At 40.8% G+C, this 15,731-nt stretch overlaps 2 protein-coding genes across 3 annotated transcripts in view; one reads left to right on the forward strand and one right to left on the reverse strand.

Moving 5' to 3' along the window:
* LOC129434396 (creatine kinase U-type, mitochondrial) overlaps positions 1-15,731 on the forward strand; it is a 368,704-nt gene that overhangs the window by 272,624 nt on the left and 80,349 nt on the right. The gene's annotated exons all lie outside the window — the stretch shown is intronic.
* On the reverse strand, positions 1,792-15,149 carry brd1b (bromodomain containing 1b). 2 transcript variants are annotated; one of them, XM_055192244.2, is made up of 13 exons: positions 14,744-15,149; positions 12,509-13,882; positions 12,207-12,363; positions 11,965-12,096; positions 10,433-10,561; positions 9,593-9,905; positions 9,217-9,477; positions 7,172-7,654; positions 6,963-7,092; positions 5,642-5,772; positions 3,724-3,833; positions 3,279-3,433; positions 1,792-3,205 (listed from the first exon to the last, which is right to left on the reverse strand). In XM_055192244.2, exons 2-13 carry the CDS (start codon positions 13,861-13,863, stop codon positions 3,037-3,039), a joined length of 3,525 nt encoding a protein of 1,174 aa, XP_055048219.2. In that variant the 5' UTR covers positions 13,864-13,882; positions 14,744-15,149; the 3' UTR covers positions 1,792-3,036. The 2 variants fall into 2 exon arrangements, with proteins under 2 accessions (XP_055048219.2, XP_055048220.2); XM_055192245.2 differs by lacking the exon at positions 3,724-3,833 and having other exon boundaries at positions 3,046-3,205; positions 14,744-15,148.

The following is a 15,731-nucleotide window of genomic DNA, read 5'->3' on the forward strand; positions in this document are numbered from 1 at the left end:
CTTTGATGAACGATTGTTCCAGCCCAATTACATCCACTTCAAAGGCTTTCATAAAACTGAATTTTCCTTGATTGCGGAGCAAACAGAGAGGGTATGTTTGTGGAAGATATGCCACTGCCAACTGGAGGTACGTGCAGACGGGGATAAACGCACACATGTTAATAGTGGTTAAGTGAGAGGAACAAAACAGGAAGATGGAAGCAGAAAGAGAAATTATACAGCAGTGCTTGTTGCTCGACAAGCCAGACGGCACTGGAAAAGGTTGTGCTGATACAGATATAAAACGGCCCTTTAATCTGCTTTACAACACACAATGCTGACCTTGCTAGAGTTTGGAATAGATCTTTTACAATCACATTCTGTCAAAGCTTAACCAGTATCTGTAAAGGAGCATGACCGTAGGATTTCACCTGAAGTGAAATGTGCTTGGCTTAAGAGCTCCATCTAGTGACTCAGTTTTCGTTATTCGGCAACATCATTGCTCAGACCATAGCAGAGTTACAGTGTGGAAAATAAGTATTTGAACACCCTGCTATTTTGCAAGTTCTCCCACTTAGAAATCATGGAGGGGTCTGAAATTGTCATCGTAGGTGCATGTCCACTGTGAGATACATAATTTAAAGATAAATCCACAAATCACAATATATGATTTTTTTAAACTATTTATTTGTATGATACAGCTGCAATAAGTATTTGAACAACTGTCTATCAGCTAGAATTCTGACCGTCAAAAAGACCTGTTAGTCTGTCTTTAAAATGTCCACCTCCACTGCATTTATTATCCTAAATTAGATGCACTTCGTGGGGTCTCAATGATTCTAAGAAATGTGAAAATTCAGCCCAGAACTACACAGGAGGAGCTGGTCAATGACCTGAAAAGAACCGGGACCACCGTTTCCATGGTTACTGTTGGTAATACACTGAGACGTCATGGTTTGAAATCATGCATGGCACGGAAGGTTCCCCTGCTTAAACCAACACATGTCCAGACCCGTCTTAAGTTTGCCAATGACCATTTAGATGATCCAGAGGAGTAAAGGGAGAAAGTCATGTGGTCAGATGAGACCAAAATAAAACTTTTGGTCATAATTACACTAAACGTGTTTGGAGGAAGAAGAATGATGTGTACAATCACAAGAACACCATCCCTACTGTGAAGCATGGGGGTGGTAGCATCATGCTTTGGGGGTGTTTTTCTGCACATGGGACAGGGCGACTGCACTGTATTAAGGAGAAGATGGGTCGAGGCTGGGTCTTCCAACATGACAATGACCCGAAGCACACAGCCAGGATAACCAAGGAGTGGCTCTGTAAGAAGCATACCAAGGTTCTGGCGTGGCCTAGCCAGTCTTCAGACCTAAACCCAATAGAGAATCTTTGGAGGGAGGTCAAACTCTGTTTCTCAGCGGCAGGCCAGAAACCTGACTGATCTAGAGAAGATCTGTGAGGAGGAGTTGGCCAAAATCCGTCCTGCAGTATGTGCAAACCTGGTGAAAAACTACAGGAGACGTTTGACCTCTGTAATTGCAAACAAAGGCTACTATACCAAACATTAACATTGACTTTCTCAGGTGTTCAAATACTTATTTGCAGCTGTATCATACAAATTCAAAGTTTAAAATATCATACATTGTGATTTCTGGATTTTTTTTAGATTATGTCTCATGCACCTACAATGACAATTTCAGACCCCGCCATGATTTCTAAGTGGGAGAACTTGCAAAATAGCAGGGTGTTCAAATACTTATTTTCCACACTGCATATCAAACAAATAAATAAATGCAACACCAGTTTGTTTTTTATCTGTTTATTTTCAGTGTACTTAAAAATACTGGATCTCACCAGCGCTCGCTATCATTGGCTATATTGTGATCCTCCCAGAGAAAAAGAAACAAGAGTACCGGTCCATTTAAGTACAAGACATTCATACAAAAAAGTGTTTTGAACCCAGAATGCTACCCAGAATCCATTACTGGAGAGAGTTAAACAGTCACAACAGTGGCCTATGAATGAAACACCCGCACACAAAGCAAAATTAGGCAACACACAGCTTCCACCAAAAATGCCTACTATGGATATAAAGTTTTGCATACTTTCTTTGTCCTAATACAACACATTTGTACAGGCACGTCTTTATTCAGACCTAAAATACAGTTTCTGAGAGCACAGTGGAAATAAAAAGCAACGACTCGAGGGTTTTATTTTATCCGTTTGAAACAAACATTCACACAACTAATATGAAACCCAGGGATAAACATTCCAAAAACAATACACGAAAAATAAACTGGGCAGCAAAATTTTTTTGGTTTTGCATGACTGATGCACTTTCGGCATTCATCGCTACTGTTGTTTTTCTCTTCTCCGATTTGTTTTCGTCTTACCGCTCTAAAGTATTACATGTATATAATTTCATAGCTTTATATAAATATTTACAAACATCACTTAGTTGTGTCCCATAAGAATATTTTTATATAAAAAAGTAGATAACATGTTAATGCCAAGGAGGAGAAGCTTGCATTGACAAATAATAACTTAACCGTTAAAAAAAGCAAAAAAACAACAAAAGTTTGATACAGTAAGTGCGACAGCCCCCTTCCAAGTCTCTAGTACGGAAAAGTCGAGGCTTTGCACGTGATGTAGCACCAGATGGGTTCGCACCTCAGTGCGCTTGAGAAATTACCTTGGAGTAGAAATCTTCCAGGAGGTCGTGTGCGGTACAAACCAAACAATAACAATAAATTAGTGTTGGATAATTTAGGATGACGTTATTTACAGCCAGAGCTAAACACGAGGCGTTACGAGGATGGAGTCGGAAGTGTAAAGGAAAGTAGATGGCAGTGTGCGAGTTCACAGCAGTCTTGCAGCACATTTTAGGAGAGTCTAGGTGCCCTCACATTCGTCTGTTAATCCTAACAGATTGGGAGAAGGGGTGGGGCCTCGGTAAACCCGGCCGGTCTGATATGCAAGCGTAGCGTCGAGTAAACGTGGGGCTTGACGGGACCCTTAAAACGTGACCCTTGAGTGTGGAGGGGGGGGTCAATCTCCGGTGCCTAAGTCCTGGATGAGGCTCAAGTGGTTCATGGCACGGTTGAAGGCGCTTTGCACAGCTCTGCGAATACTTGGCGTTCTGCCTTCCAACATTTTACTTTTGTCTAACGTCTTGTCAATACCGAATGGTACCATCTTGGATTTAGGAAGCCATTGCCTGGGGGGAGAATTCAGAGTGTGAGTTATTTGCAACATTTAACGTGTCATTTAGGAATAAAGCGATTACTAACCAGTTGCGTCTGCTGTCGAAGAAGCGGACGAGGAAGAGTTTCTCCTTGGACCTGTACTGCATCAGCTCTCCGACCCTGAGAACGTCCCGCGGAGGGGTGGGAATGAACTCGTCGTTGAGATGGCAACCCGACCTGGGCATCTGAGGATCTATGATCTACAGATGGGTCAAGAGAGGACGTCAACACAATAGTAACCTCCAACGCACACATCTCAGAAGGCCCAGTAACTCTTAATATATAATATCAAATGGAAATGACTGCCACAAGACAAGGGAACACCCGCACTCACAAACACAAATGAATGCACGTACACACCCTGACTGTATCACCTGGCATGTAATGTTATGAGTTGATTTGCCATTGAAGAAGATTAGGCATGAAATAATGAAGAGGAGGAGGAAGAGGAGAACCAGTCTCTGACAGGCATGCACACATGCACACTCACCAAGGCAGGATAGGAAGGATATCCACTAAGTTTGGCCCAAACTAGTTTAAGGGGCTCCAGATTTAGTGGTGTAGTGTTAGCAGGCATCCAAATATTGCTGCTCTCAATCTCTACGAAAGTAGGAATAATGGAAAGTTACGAGGGGTTCACCGTAAAAATGGCGCAGAACACCTCAAGAGCCATGGCAGTATTCGGCCAATCAGCAATCGACGGGGTTTCTTTGACGGAAGCATGCCGAGCCATTCACCGGACACAACTGTGTCTCAGGTGAAATTTCTAAAGATACATGTTTTAAGTTAAGTTTTGGTTTTGAAAAAGCCAAACAGGTTATGTGACTAACAGGCCCACTCAGACTCCGACATGCTTGCGAGTCAGAAAGCAAAAGCTTTCTATTTCTGAGAGAGCACTGGGCAGGCCAAAAGATTTTGCACAGCATATTGATGAAAGGCAGTTAAAGAGAGATATCATTTAGGATGAAATTACCTTTAAAGGAACAGTTCAACTTAAAGTGAAAATTGCTATCATTTACCGACACCCTCATGTTAGTTGAAACTCTTGTTTGACTCTCTTCCAAGGAAGATAAAATAGCATTCGAGCTACACACACTTTCCATACGATTACATGTCCAGCTCCAAAGAAAGGACATAGGAGTATCATAAAACTCTGCTGTAGCTCTTAAAGGGATAGTTCACCCCAAAATGAAAATATTAAGACCTCCTCTATCTTCGGAACACAGTTTAAGATGTTTTATATTTAGTCTTATATTTAGCTTGTTGACCCTTTATTGAAAATCTACGCACGGTACACTGTCCATTTCCAGAAAGGCAACAAAAACACCACCAAAGCAGCTCATGTGACATCAGTGGGTCAGCCAGGATGTGCCGAAGCATCAAAAACCCATTGTGGTCCAAAAATAACAAAAATCACGACTTTATTCAGCATTGTCCTTTCTTTGTATTTTCTGACATATGACACGGCTGACATGTTATCTGGTGCACCCCAGCTGTTTTTTTTTTGTGCGCCCTGGCTTCGTTTACAGTCTGAGGGATACGCACGCTGTAAGTTTGGGAAAAAACTTGGCCAACAGGTCTGAGGATAACACGTCATCCTGCAGTCACGTGACTTAAGTCTTGTGCATACGCCTCACAACAAACGCGGAAGAGAAGACAATGCTGAATAAAGTCGTAATTTTATTATTTTTGGACAAAAATGTATTATTGATGCTTCAACACATTCTAACTGACCCACTGATGTCACATGCACTACTTTGATGATGTTTTTATTACCTTTCTGGACATGGACAGTATACCGTACGTAGATTTTCAATGAAGGGTCAGCAAGCTCTCGGACTAAATCTAAAACATCCAAAACTGTGATTCGAAGATGAACGGAGGTCTTACGAATTTGGATCGATATGAGGGTGAGTCATTAATTACATTATTTTAATTTTTGAGTGAACTATCCCTTTAAATTTCATGTATGCGTGTCTTCCATGAAAGAAAAGTCATACGAATCCCAAACATCATAAGGGTGAGTAAATAAGACCATTTTTATTTTCAGTGAACTGTTCCTTTAAGCACCACCTTCGAAAGAGCAAAGGTAAGGAGCAACTACTAAAGAGTGACGGGATAAGCTGTGATGATTATTATAACATGAAGGTTTCTCACATGCAGACGCTACAGCGGAAAGCAAAGCTTTTAATTTGTGTTAGACAAAGCCATGAGGAGCAGGTCAGTTTCAGAGCAAGCAAAAGAAAGAACAGCAAGCTTCCACAGTGCTGAAAAGACACCAGCGCGAGATGCTGCCAGAATGGGTCTTCTATGTTTCGCGGCTGACCCATTTCTTTGATCTGAGGTATGGGGCCGGTGTAAAAACCCACATACCCCATAACGCCCGCTGCTAAAAGCTGGACGCTCACCTGCTGCCATCTTGTTGGCTTTGGAAATGTTCCCCGTTTCCATGCCATTGACCAGATCTTTTTTATCATCCGTCGTGTTTCGTCTCGTCATCGCCGGCTTTCCTTTTCCACTCTTTGGGTGAGTGACATCACTGCAGAAGATCCCAAAAAAAATTCATGTATTCAGATCAGTGTTGAAGGTCAGAGTAATACTTTGTCCTTTAACATGGCAAAAAATGCTCTTCAAGAAAACATTTTCTTATTATTTTTGTCTGGTTTTCAGTAAAAATATCAAAAGATTCTTAAATTAAGATGCTTTTTCTTGATGAGCAAAACTACCCAAGAAAATAAATTAGTCTTTAGACCAAAAATATCAAATTTAAGTGAATCTTGAAAATTTTTCTTAAACACTAAATTCAAGAAAAATTCAAGAAAAATTCAAGAAAAATTTGCTTACCCCATTGGTCGATTTTTTTGTGCTTGTTTTATGCACAAAATCACTTAAATTTGACAGAACAGCACGAAAAAATGTGGATTAAACAAATCAAGTTATACAAATTACACTGACCATCAAAAGGCACATTAAAGAGGTTTTGCTCATAAATGCATGTAAATTAAAGTAATGTGAACTTGAGATTTTTATACTGTTACTAAACTGCACAGTATGCGCTGCAAACGCTTTATTTAATGCTAGCACTGACTAAGAATGCATTATTTTGCACTTGTATAGTCTTTTTTATTTTGAAATTTTAAGAGCAATAAACATATATTGAAATGTTTCTATTCAGATATGTAAATCAACATGTATAAATTGCTATTAGTTAATTAATGGGGAGATAATCAAGAATCGAATCGGACTGATAAAATGAATCGTTAGATTAATCAATGCATCGGGAAAATAATCGCTAGATTAATCGTCTAAAAAATAACCGTTTATCCCAGCCCTACTGCGCAGTAGTGAGCAGGAAGTAAAGCCGTGAAAATCAAGACCCCGCCCTCGAAGAATGCGCATATCACAGCTGTCAATCATGACGTGACACCACCGTTTTTATAGCATTAAATAACTAACTAAAAAACAAACTTATTTTAAAAACAAACTATTGCATTTACATCAGTGTGATAAAAACTACAGTAAATGAAAGAAACCAGCTTCAGAAAAAAGATAATTGACGTGTAATTAAATTGTTTAGTTGGTCTCAAGTCCTAAAAACTAAACTTATTTTCTTAGGTCATTTTGCCTATTGAGAAAATTCAATAATTTTTTTGTATTTGTACTGACAAAGATGCAAAAATACTAAGTAAGAAAGTCATTATTTGCAGTGTTCAAAGTGCGCATTCCCACCTTGTGGTCTCCTGGATGCTCCCACTTCCACTAGAAGAGATGCTGGACTCTGAAGCACAGCGGCGACGAGGCTCCGATGGTCGACCTGCAGTTAAACCTTTCTTAGGCTCTGAAAAGCCATTGGTCAAACCTGTAAGGACAATACATGTAAAGCATACAACAAATGCCTGGACAAGAATACAGTGTTTGTTTGTGTTAGTAGTACTTACCAGTATCCAAGCGTTTGATTGGACACTCGTGCTCATCCTCCTCCTGACAGTCTCCACTAGCGCTGTGCGTTCTCTTCCTGTGCTGAAGCAGGGTCTCGAGGCGAGGGAGGACGACTGAGAGGAAAGTCTTGGTGCCCAGCTGAGGACAGTCGACTGAGGATTCGCTCATATTTGATGACTTCTGAGGGCTCGCGATCTTCGACTTTCGGAACAGCACGGCTGTTCGCCGGTTGACCATGTTTGCTGGTTCGGTGAGGGTGGAGGTAGCAACCATAACGTTATTATCAGTGGGCAGAACGTCAGGGGAGAGTCCATTTAGGAGTGAGGTAGAGAGCATCTCGCTGTCGAATTTGACCTTTTTTGGGCACTTATCAGGGCCGGGCTCCACAGGTTTCAGTGTAGGAGGTTCAGACGGACTCTCTGAGTTTGCCAAAAGTGGCATGGAGTCTGACGGTTCAAGTTTTGGAGGTAATGACTTGTCAACTGTGAAGACACATTAACTGATTAGTAAAAGAGTATGTAGTTCCTTAAAGGGATAGTTCACCTAAAAATGAAAATTCTGTCATTAATTAATCATTCTCATGTTGTTACAAACCTGTATAAATTTATTTGTTCTGATGAACACGAAGGAAGATATTTTGTGGAATGTTTGTAATAAAATCAAAGGCCCCATTGACCTCCACAGTAGGAAAAAAGGATTCTATGGAAGTCAAATGGGTCAAAAATTGCTCAAAATATCTTCCTAAGTTTGTAACAACATGAAAGTGATTAAATCATGACAATATTTTTATTTTTGGGTGAACTATGCCTTTAAGGGAGCAATGAAGATGAAAGCGAAGATTAAAAACTAAACATTCAGCATTCTTGATCACTAATCAAATGTCAGCAAATTTGTGACATTAACCATGATAATTTTTCTTGCTTCCACTTAAACTCACAAGATGCAAACCTTGCATAGCTAATGGCAGCTGAAACACTATTAAAGCAAAACGGAGATCTACCAAAAATTCTGAAATGTATGTAAATTTACACCTTTTAATAGATTAGTAGATTTTCTTAAAAAAGATAATTTACTCACCACCATGTCATCCAAAATGTTGATGTCTTTCTTTGTTCAGTCAAGAAGAAATTATGTTTTTAACGAAAATATTCCAGGATTTTTCTCATTTAAATGGACTTTAATAGACCCCAACACTTTACAGTTTTAATGCAGTTTAAAATTGCAGTTTCAAAAGAACTCTAAATGATCCCAAATGAGGCATAAGGGTCTTATCTAGCGAAACGGTTGTCATTTTTGGCATGAAAAATAAAAAGATGCACTTTTAAACCACAACTTCTCTTCTTCCTCTGGCATTGTGTCTTGGCAGCGCGACCTCACGTAATTGCGAAATTGATGTCGAAAGGTCACGTGTTACATATATGAAACGCACATTTGCAGACCATTTTAAACAATAAACTGACACAAAGACATTAATTTGTATCATTCGACATACTACAAGGTCGGAACGGTCCACACTTGTAAACACTGGGGCGTAGTTTTGCATACGTCATCCGTAACCTCTTGACGTGATGATGTATTACGTGAGGTCGCGCTGGCTCGTCAGACAGCCGGAGGAAGACGAGAAGTTGTGGTTTAAAAGTGGACATTTTTTATTTTTCTTGCCAAACATGACAATCATTTCGCTAGATAAGAACCTTATGCCTTGTTTGGGATCATTTAGAGTTCTTTTGAAACTGTGTTGAAACTGCAATTTTAAACGGCACCAAAACTGCCAAGTATTGGGGTCCATTAGAGAAAAATCCTGGAGTGTTTTCTTCAAAAAACATAATTTCTTCTCGACTGAACAAAGAAAGACATAAACATTTTGGATAAACTATCTGGATTTTTTTTAAGAAAATGGACAAATCCTTTAAGTCACTGTGCTCAAGTTATGTATTGTATATCATTGCCAAGTAAAGCATTTTCATCGGGCTCAGACCTTAGATTTACACTGTATAAATCAGTGCTACCATAAGAGACCAATCAACAAAATGTGATTTTGCACCTTCTTCCTCTGTGGCCTGTTGTACTGTAAGAATCATGTCCTCTTCTTCCTTGGTATTGTCCTGTTCCAATGAAGGGGGCTCCATCTTTTGACCCATTTCCATCCGCACATCACTGATGATCTTTTTGAGCAGCTTAAGTCGTTTGCTTCTGGAAGGGCACGACTTCATGGCAGTGACTAGATCCTGTGTGTCCAACAGCTTATTCAACTGTTCCTCCTTAGACATGTGCTCCCGATTTACTGGGTTTAACAGTCGGTCAACTGGAATGGATACGGAAAAAAATCCTTTAATCTGAGATGGTCCGTCTAGTAAACAAACTATTAAGCCAAAATCAACAGTTTTGTTATAAGTAGGTTAAATTGAGTAGGGTCTTACCCTCTTCCCAGGACACTGTTGGAGGTGGCTCTATCTTCGGAGGTTCGGCGAGGTGCATTCCGCTGGAGGAGTCATAGCCGATCCGCTCAATGTCTCGCCGTGTCCTCCTGAGGATCACTCCACCGTGATCTCGCATGCGTATGGCTGCGCGGTAAAAGAATGTGTCCTTGGCGTTGTATTTCATGCAGTTGTTGATAATCAAGTTGAAGTCATCCTCAAACTCCTCCAGGTTCTTGTATTCATGGGCGTCAATGCGTTTCCTCATGGTGGAGAAGTCCATGGGTTGCTTGATGTGATCTAGATAGTCAGGAACCTAAACACACAAGGGAGAAAGGGACTCTTTATATACACAGCAAGTCAATCCATTCTCCAATTTTGAACAATGGTCAAAATCCTATTTAACAGTTCCTGTAGCTCAACTGGTAAAGCATTGTGTCAGCACTGCAAAGGTCATGGGTTTGATCCCCAGGGAATACATATAATAATAAAAATATTTCTTGAACTGCATGCAAAACGAAGTTATAAAACCAGAAAATAAACTACAAAAATTACACGTCCACAAGTTTCTTTTGCAGACTCTAGTGCCACATTGGATGTTTCACTGCTTTTCTTCCCTTTCAAATGCCAACACGTATATATATATTGAATTAAAACTTTGATCTGGCAAAGCAATTCATACTCAAGAACAATTTACATTCATCTATAAAGCTCAAGTTTCAAGTTTTAAGCTTATACCTTTAGATAAGCGATTAAAGTAATGACAAACACAAATTCAGTCAAGTGTGCCCAACCATTTAACTGTATATTTATAGAGATTGTACCAAAACGAGACAGTCTTACCTCTTTAACACTGACAGGCTGGGCAAATATTTTTGTCTGGTCTTTTTCCTGAAGCTGATCCAGCACGGCACGCAGCATGACAGGAAACGGAGTAAGTTGCATTTCCAGAACCGACTGCTGTAACCTCATCTGTGGATATCAGACCAGTGTAAAGATTACAATAACTTACCCTCCTGCACACCCTAACAACCGTTTACATAAAAATGATTCAATGATTTGTCTGCACTAGGGATGCATAACGATTAATCGCAATTAATCTACAGCAGAATAAACATTTTTGTTTACAACATTTACAGTAAAGAAACATGTGGTATTTCATGATCATTGGTAAATGTAGAGACAATAATAAGGAATATAAATGTGTCCAAGACCAATTTTGTCATCCTCTGCAACAATTTTCAATCACTGTTTAAGCTCTCAATGAACTGACAAAAAAAATTGTTGGAAGGAACATAATTGACTGTGACACTCAAGATGGTACCAGGTGCGCAGTTCTTATTTTCTCTCTCCAGATAAAAGTTTAAATTTTGTCATAGTACCAACTTTTTAGTTCTCATTACCGAAACATGAGTTTGTAAATGCATATATTTAATGTAATATCATGTAGCGGTAATGATAATTTTTATTAATGATAATGCAAAAAAAAAATCTATAGGAAATATTTTTTTAATCCTCAAAAAAATAATGGTTATAGTAAGTTCAGACCTTAATCTTATATGTAGAAAAAAATTGGCTTCAAGGCTTTTTTTTAAATCTGATGCTGGACACCTTCTAAGTCTGGATTTCGTGAGAATCACCCATATGTGTGTGAACTGTGTATAATAATTATATATATATATATTACACACACACACACACACACACACACACACACACACACACACACACACACACACACACACATAGACGTACACATAATACACATATATATACACACACACACACACACACACACACACACACACACACACACATACATACGTATCATTTTTTTTAAAGTATTTATATATAATATAAATTAAACATAAATATACAAATGTATATAGACACGTAAACATTTCTTATGTCACGTGTGTGCGCATTTATTTATACAAAGTTATTATACACAGTTCACACACATGTATGATGTAAACAAAAACTTTTATTCTGCTAAAGATTAATCACGATTAATCCTTATGCAGCCCTAGTCTGCGCACATTATTTTAGTTAGATTCCCAAATTTTTTGCCTATTATTTGTGTCCCTGCCTTTAAAAACTCAGCTGAATGTTCCTAAATATGTATAAATATAAAACCTTGATATCTTTAATATTGACAGAGTAAGGTCATTTTAAAGATTGAAATTAGAGTGAAATCAATCTTTGATGCTCCTAATCTCATAATTTGGTTGAGACTTTAGATTGTATTTTCAAGACGGGGTCACATTTTTAAACCCATCTTGTCCAACCAACATTAAAGTTAAACAGATTTCAAAACGGTAAAATCTGTATTACACCACTTTCATGGACATCACAACATATAACACTGCGCGTACCTCCTCTCTTTTGAGTTTCTCTCTCTTGCGAATGAGTTCCAACAGTAAGCGAGCTCGCTCCAGATCGTGCCGTAAACGGTGCCAGTCCTTTAACTGCTCGGCTAAAGCTTTACGGTCCTCTTTCCTCTGCACCTATCATTCAAAAACAAAATCATTTAAATGCATAGACTTCTCGTGATCTGTAAGGAGATCAAGGCTGTCTATCATTAAAACCCATTGATGATAATTAATTTCAGTCTCACCTGTTCTGGTTCTTCTTGACTCTGCACGGTAGTCTGGAGGCGCCTTATTAGAGGAACACCGTTCCTCGACTGCCTCTTGAGCATCCAGTAACTGAGAACACGTTCCACAAAGACCTTCTTCTTCTGGACTGAAACTTGATTGAGGATTGTGTTGAAACTGTCAAGAAGGAAACCACACATCAAATTCATTACAGAAGCATTAAAAAAAGCAACAAATAATACATAAAACAGGAACTAAAATTTAAATAGTACATAATGGATAATTTATTCATCATAACACGCATACAAAAATTCACACCTACCTTTTAGGTGTAATACTAGGGCCAGAAACCGTGGGTACCACAGCAACAGGCTCTGATTCCGGCTTTTTGTTCTTCCTTTTTTGGAATCCCTTTGCTCTTTCCCTCTCTCCCCTTTGAGCACCCTTCTGACACAAACCGTTCTTGGGCTTGGAGTCATCGTATATAGTGAGAGGTCTCCTTACACAACTGCTAGGGGTGTGCGGGCAACAGTACGCGATTTTCTTCACAGAGAACGAAGTGGCTCCTGATTCAGTGACCTCTTTGACAGGCTCCATCTTCATGTACAGGCCGGCTTTCTGAGCACAGCTAACATGGAAAGCGGTGTAACAGTTTGCCTTGCTGCACTGAATGCAAGCGCCCACTCCCTTTTTCTTACACAGGTAACAGGTGAGCTTCCAGCGTGCGGGCGGAATGTTCGCCACACCGTCGATGGGCTCGATGAAAACCGTATTGGTAAAACCGACTTCGGGGACCCATATGGCGCACACGACGTGCCCCCACCGATCGTCGTCTGTCCTCTTGAGGGCACCACCTTTGTTGGGGCAGAATATACACTCTGCCTGTTGGGAAGGGGAATTTAAACAGTGGCGGCAAAGCCATCGACCCTCCGGTATGTGGGGGACTCCGTAACATTCCTGATGCACTGCAAGGTTGCAAATGTCGCAGAACAGGATCGCGTTACTGTTCTGGCACTCGCCGTCCATGCAGATGCAGCACACGGCGTCTTCGTCAATAAGCGACTGGGGGTCGCCCTGACCCTGGCTCTCAAAGAAAGACTCCTTCTCAAAGCGGTCCATTAGGAACTCGAAAAGGTTCTGAGATACCTGGCTGTGACCGTCGCTCTTCCTCTTCTCATTGATCAGCTCGAGCCACGCGTAGTCTTCCTCATCCATGTCGTATTCGACCTCCTCGTCGAGCTCGTCCGGCGTCTTCTCCACATAGGTGTAGTACGACGACGGCCTCCGCGGCACAGCTGGAAGGTTGTACTCGACCGTTCGGATCTTTGGCTCCGGTAGCCTGCCCTGAGCTTGTGGACCCTGTACAGCCGTCAGCGTGGCGCTCTTCTTCTGCTGGTTATTTTTCAATCGCACCGAACGCACGAGAACCTGCTGCGGCTTTTCCGTGTTCTCCTTGTTGCTGGTGCACTCACTGATCTCCTGAGCTAAAGGGTCATCGCTGTCGATAACATCCAGTTTGTCGTAAATGCTGAGCCTGTGAACACGCCCGTCTATCTCCAGCTCCACCATGCGCTGAGCCTGGGCGTAAGTCAAGGTCTCGCGGTTCCGCGAGGGTTTGATGGGGGAGGGAGGCCTCTGCGAGGTGGACACACGGTTTTGCCGAGCCTTCTTCCTCATTTTGAATGCCTCAGAGGAACTAAAGTGTGACACAAGAACAATACACATCAACTTTCGTTTTAAAGCCCTCTAACCAAAGTTTCACATAAACATTTACATTTGGCAGACGCTTTCATGCAAAATGACTCGCAGAGCATTCAAGATAACTTGTATAGTTAATCCATATGTGCGTATTTTCTGAAAATTAAACGCAGAACTTTTGTTATGCTTACACAATGCTCTACCAACTGAGCTACGGGAACCCTAAACAACAACATCAGGTCCAATTTCAAACTGCCATGCGACTCAACAACACTTCCACCACGTGGTATCAACTGTAAACTACTGTAAGCACACATCTCGGCTTGTGTCCATGGCAACCCAAACCCAAGTTTACTAGCCGTGTACTTGCAGTTATTGTCGCCACCTGTCATAATGAATTATTTAGATGCAAACAATACCACACACGTACATTGTTACCTAAACAACTGGATTTTTACATGCTTGACAATTTAAATACCTGGGTATACTACACTGTATACTATTTTTACTGAAGTACCGACTTTTTAAACCTCACCCTGATACATTAACCCACATAATTGGTGTAACAAATAACAGCCCTGGTTTTACACACAGGCTTTTGTTTGTTCGAGGGGGGCAGGGCAGAACAAGGCCAAACACGGTGCACACAGATCACAGCTCTGGAGAAAACACCCACCCTGAACAGCAAGGACAGACACACGGCCTACTAGTGGCTCTGCTAGTCAGCTAATGCAAACATGGCGTCAAACAAAACAAAACAGGACGGTAAAAACATACACGCACCACATGTTCACGGCCAAGTTATACATGTACAATAAACACCTCACAGTCGGCAACAATAAATGGGTCAGGTTCTTACCTTTGCCGTCGACGTTAAATGAAGCTTCGAAGGCAATAAGGCCGAGCTAAAAGCAGCAGCGGTTTGGCCTACTGAACAGCAGTGGGTTTAATCCGTGCACGAGCCGCGTTACTGGCGCTAGCGTCCACCAGCCGCTTATCTCTTGTTTGCGAAAGGTAATACTCGGTATCCGTAACGGCCTCTCGGATTCAGAAATAAGCATTTAAAAGCCGGGCGTACTCGCTCACGATAACAGCTGCTCGAGCATACTAACCCGCCTGTTTTTCAGTCGTTATTAGGCTGGCCGTATACGCGCTATGCTAGTAGGCTAATTCGCCTCTCTTCCCCCACAACAATGCGGCTGCGGGGCTCTCCATCGCCCTACGCGCTGCGTCATCACGCACGGCGTCATTACGTTCAGCGCCAAAACAGAGGAAGTGGCCTCTGGGCAAGGCTATATTTTCCACATTTGCATGGATTAGGTTCGCTCAGGAGCATGTTGTTGTTTGTGTGCTTCGCATGACTAACCTTTTTCAAAATGGTTAATTATGGGCTGCATATTATAAAGTACATTTAGTTAAAAGTTGTTAAATTAACAAAGTTTTCGCCGAATGTGCAAGGATAGAAGTACCGAAAAATACAGTGCGTACGCAGCTGGCTTTTATTTCGGATCCTCTCGGAATTTACATTGTGGAAAAACACTGGAGCGTTTTTGGGGGGTACACCATTGTGTTTTTGGTTTTATCAGGAGTTAAACCATGGTTAATTTTCGTAAGGGTATCTTGGGTAAACTGCTCCAGTTTCAAGTGTCTTTATAGGGTATTTTACGATCGTTTACGACACTTCTTAGTGCAGTGCAGAATAAAAGTTAATGTTTTCTTAATTTGTCTTTCGGTAGGGGCGCAAACATTGTCTCGTGGGAAACTGTAGTCCCATATATTTTAATTATACTCCTACATACAACTTGCTTCACTGTGTCTATTATGTATTAAATGTCAAATTATGGCAT

This window comes from Misgurnus anguillicaudatus, chromosome 6 (genome assembly GCF_027580225.2).
Source record: "Misgurnus anguillicaudatus chromosome 6, ASM2758022v2, whole genome shotgun sequence".
NCBI lineage: Eukaryota > Metazoa > Chordata > Actinopteri > Cypriniformes > Cobitidae > Misgurnus > Misgurnus anguillicaudatus.

Bases quoted from the DNA above. Each gene is read 5' to 3' on its own strand.
- brd1b (XM_055192244.2), bottom strand. From the start codon at position 13,863: ATGAGGAAGAAGGCTCGGCAAAACCGTGTGTCCACCTCGCAGAGGCCT. The intron at 12,364-12,508 runs GTAGGTGTGAAT...CCTTCTTGACAG, and splicing joins CCTAGTATTACACCTAAAAG to TTTCAACACAATCCTCAATC. The intron at 3,834-5,641 runs GTGAGCGTCCAG...CTACTTTCGTAG, and splicing joins AGCCAACAAGATGGCAGCAG to AGATTGAGAGCAGCAATATT.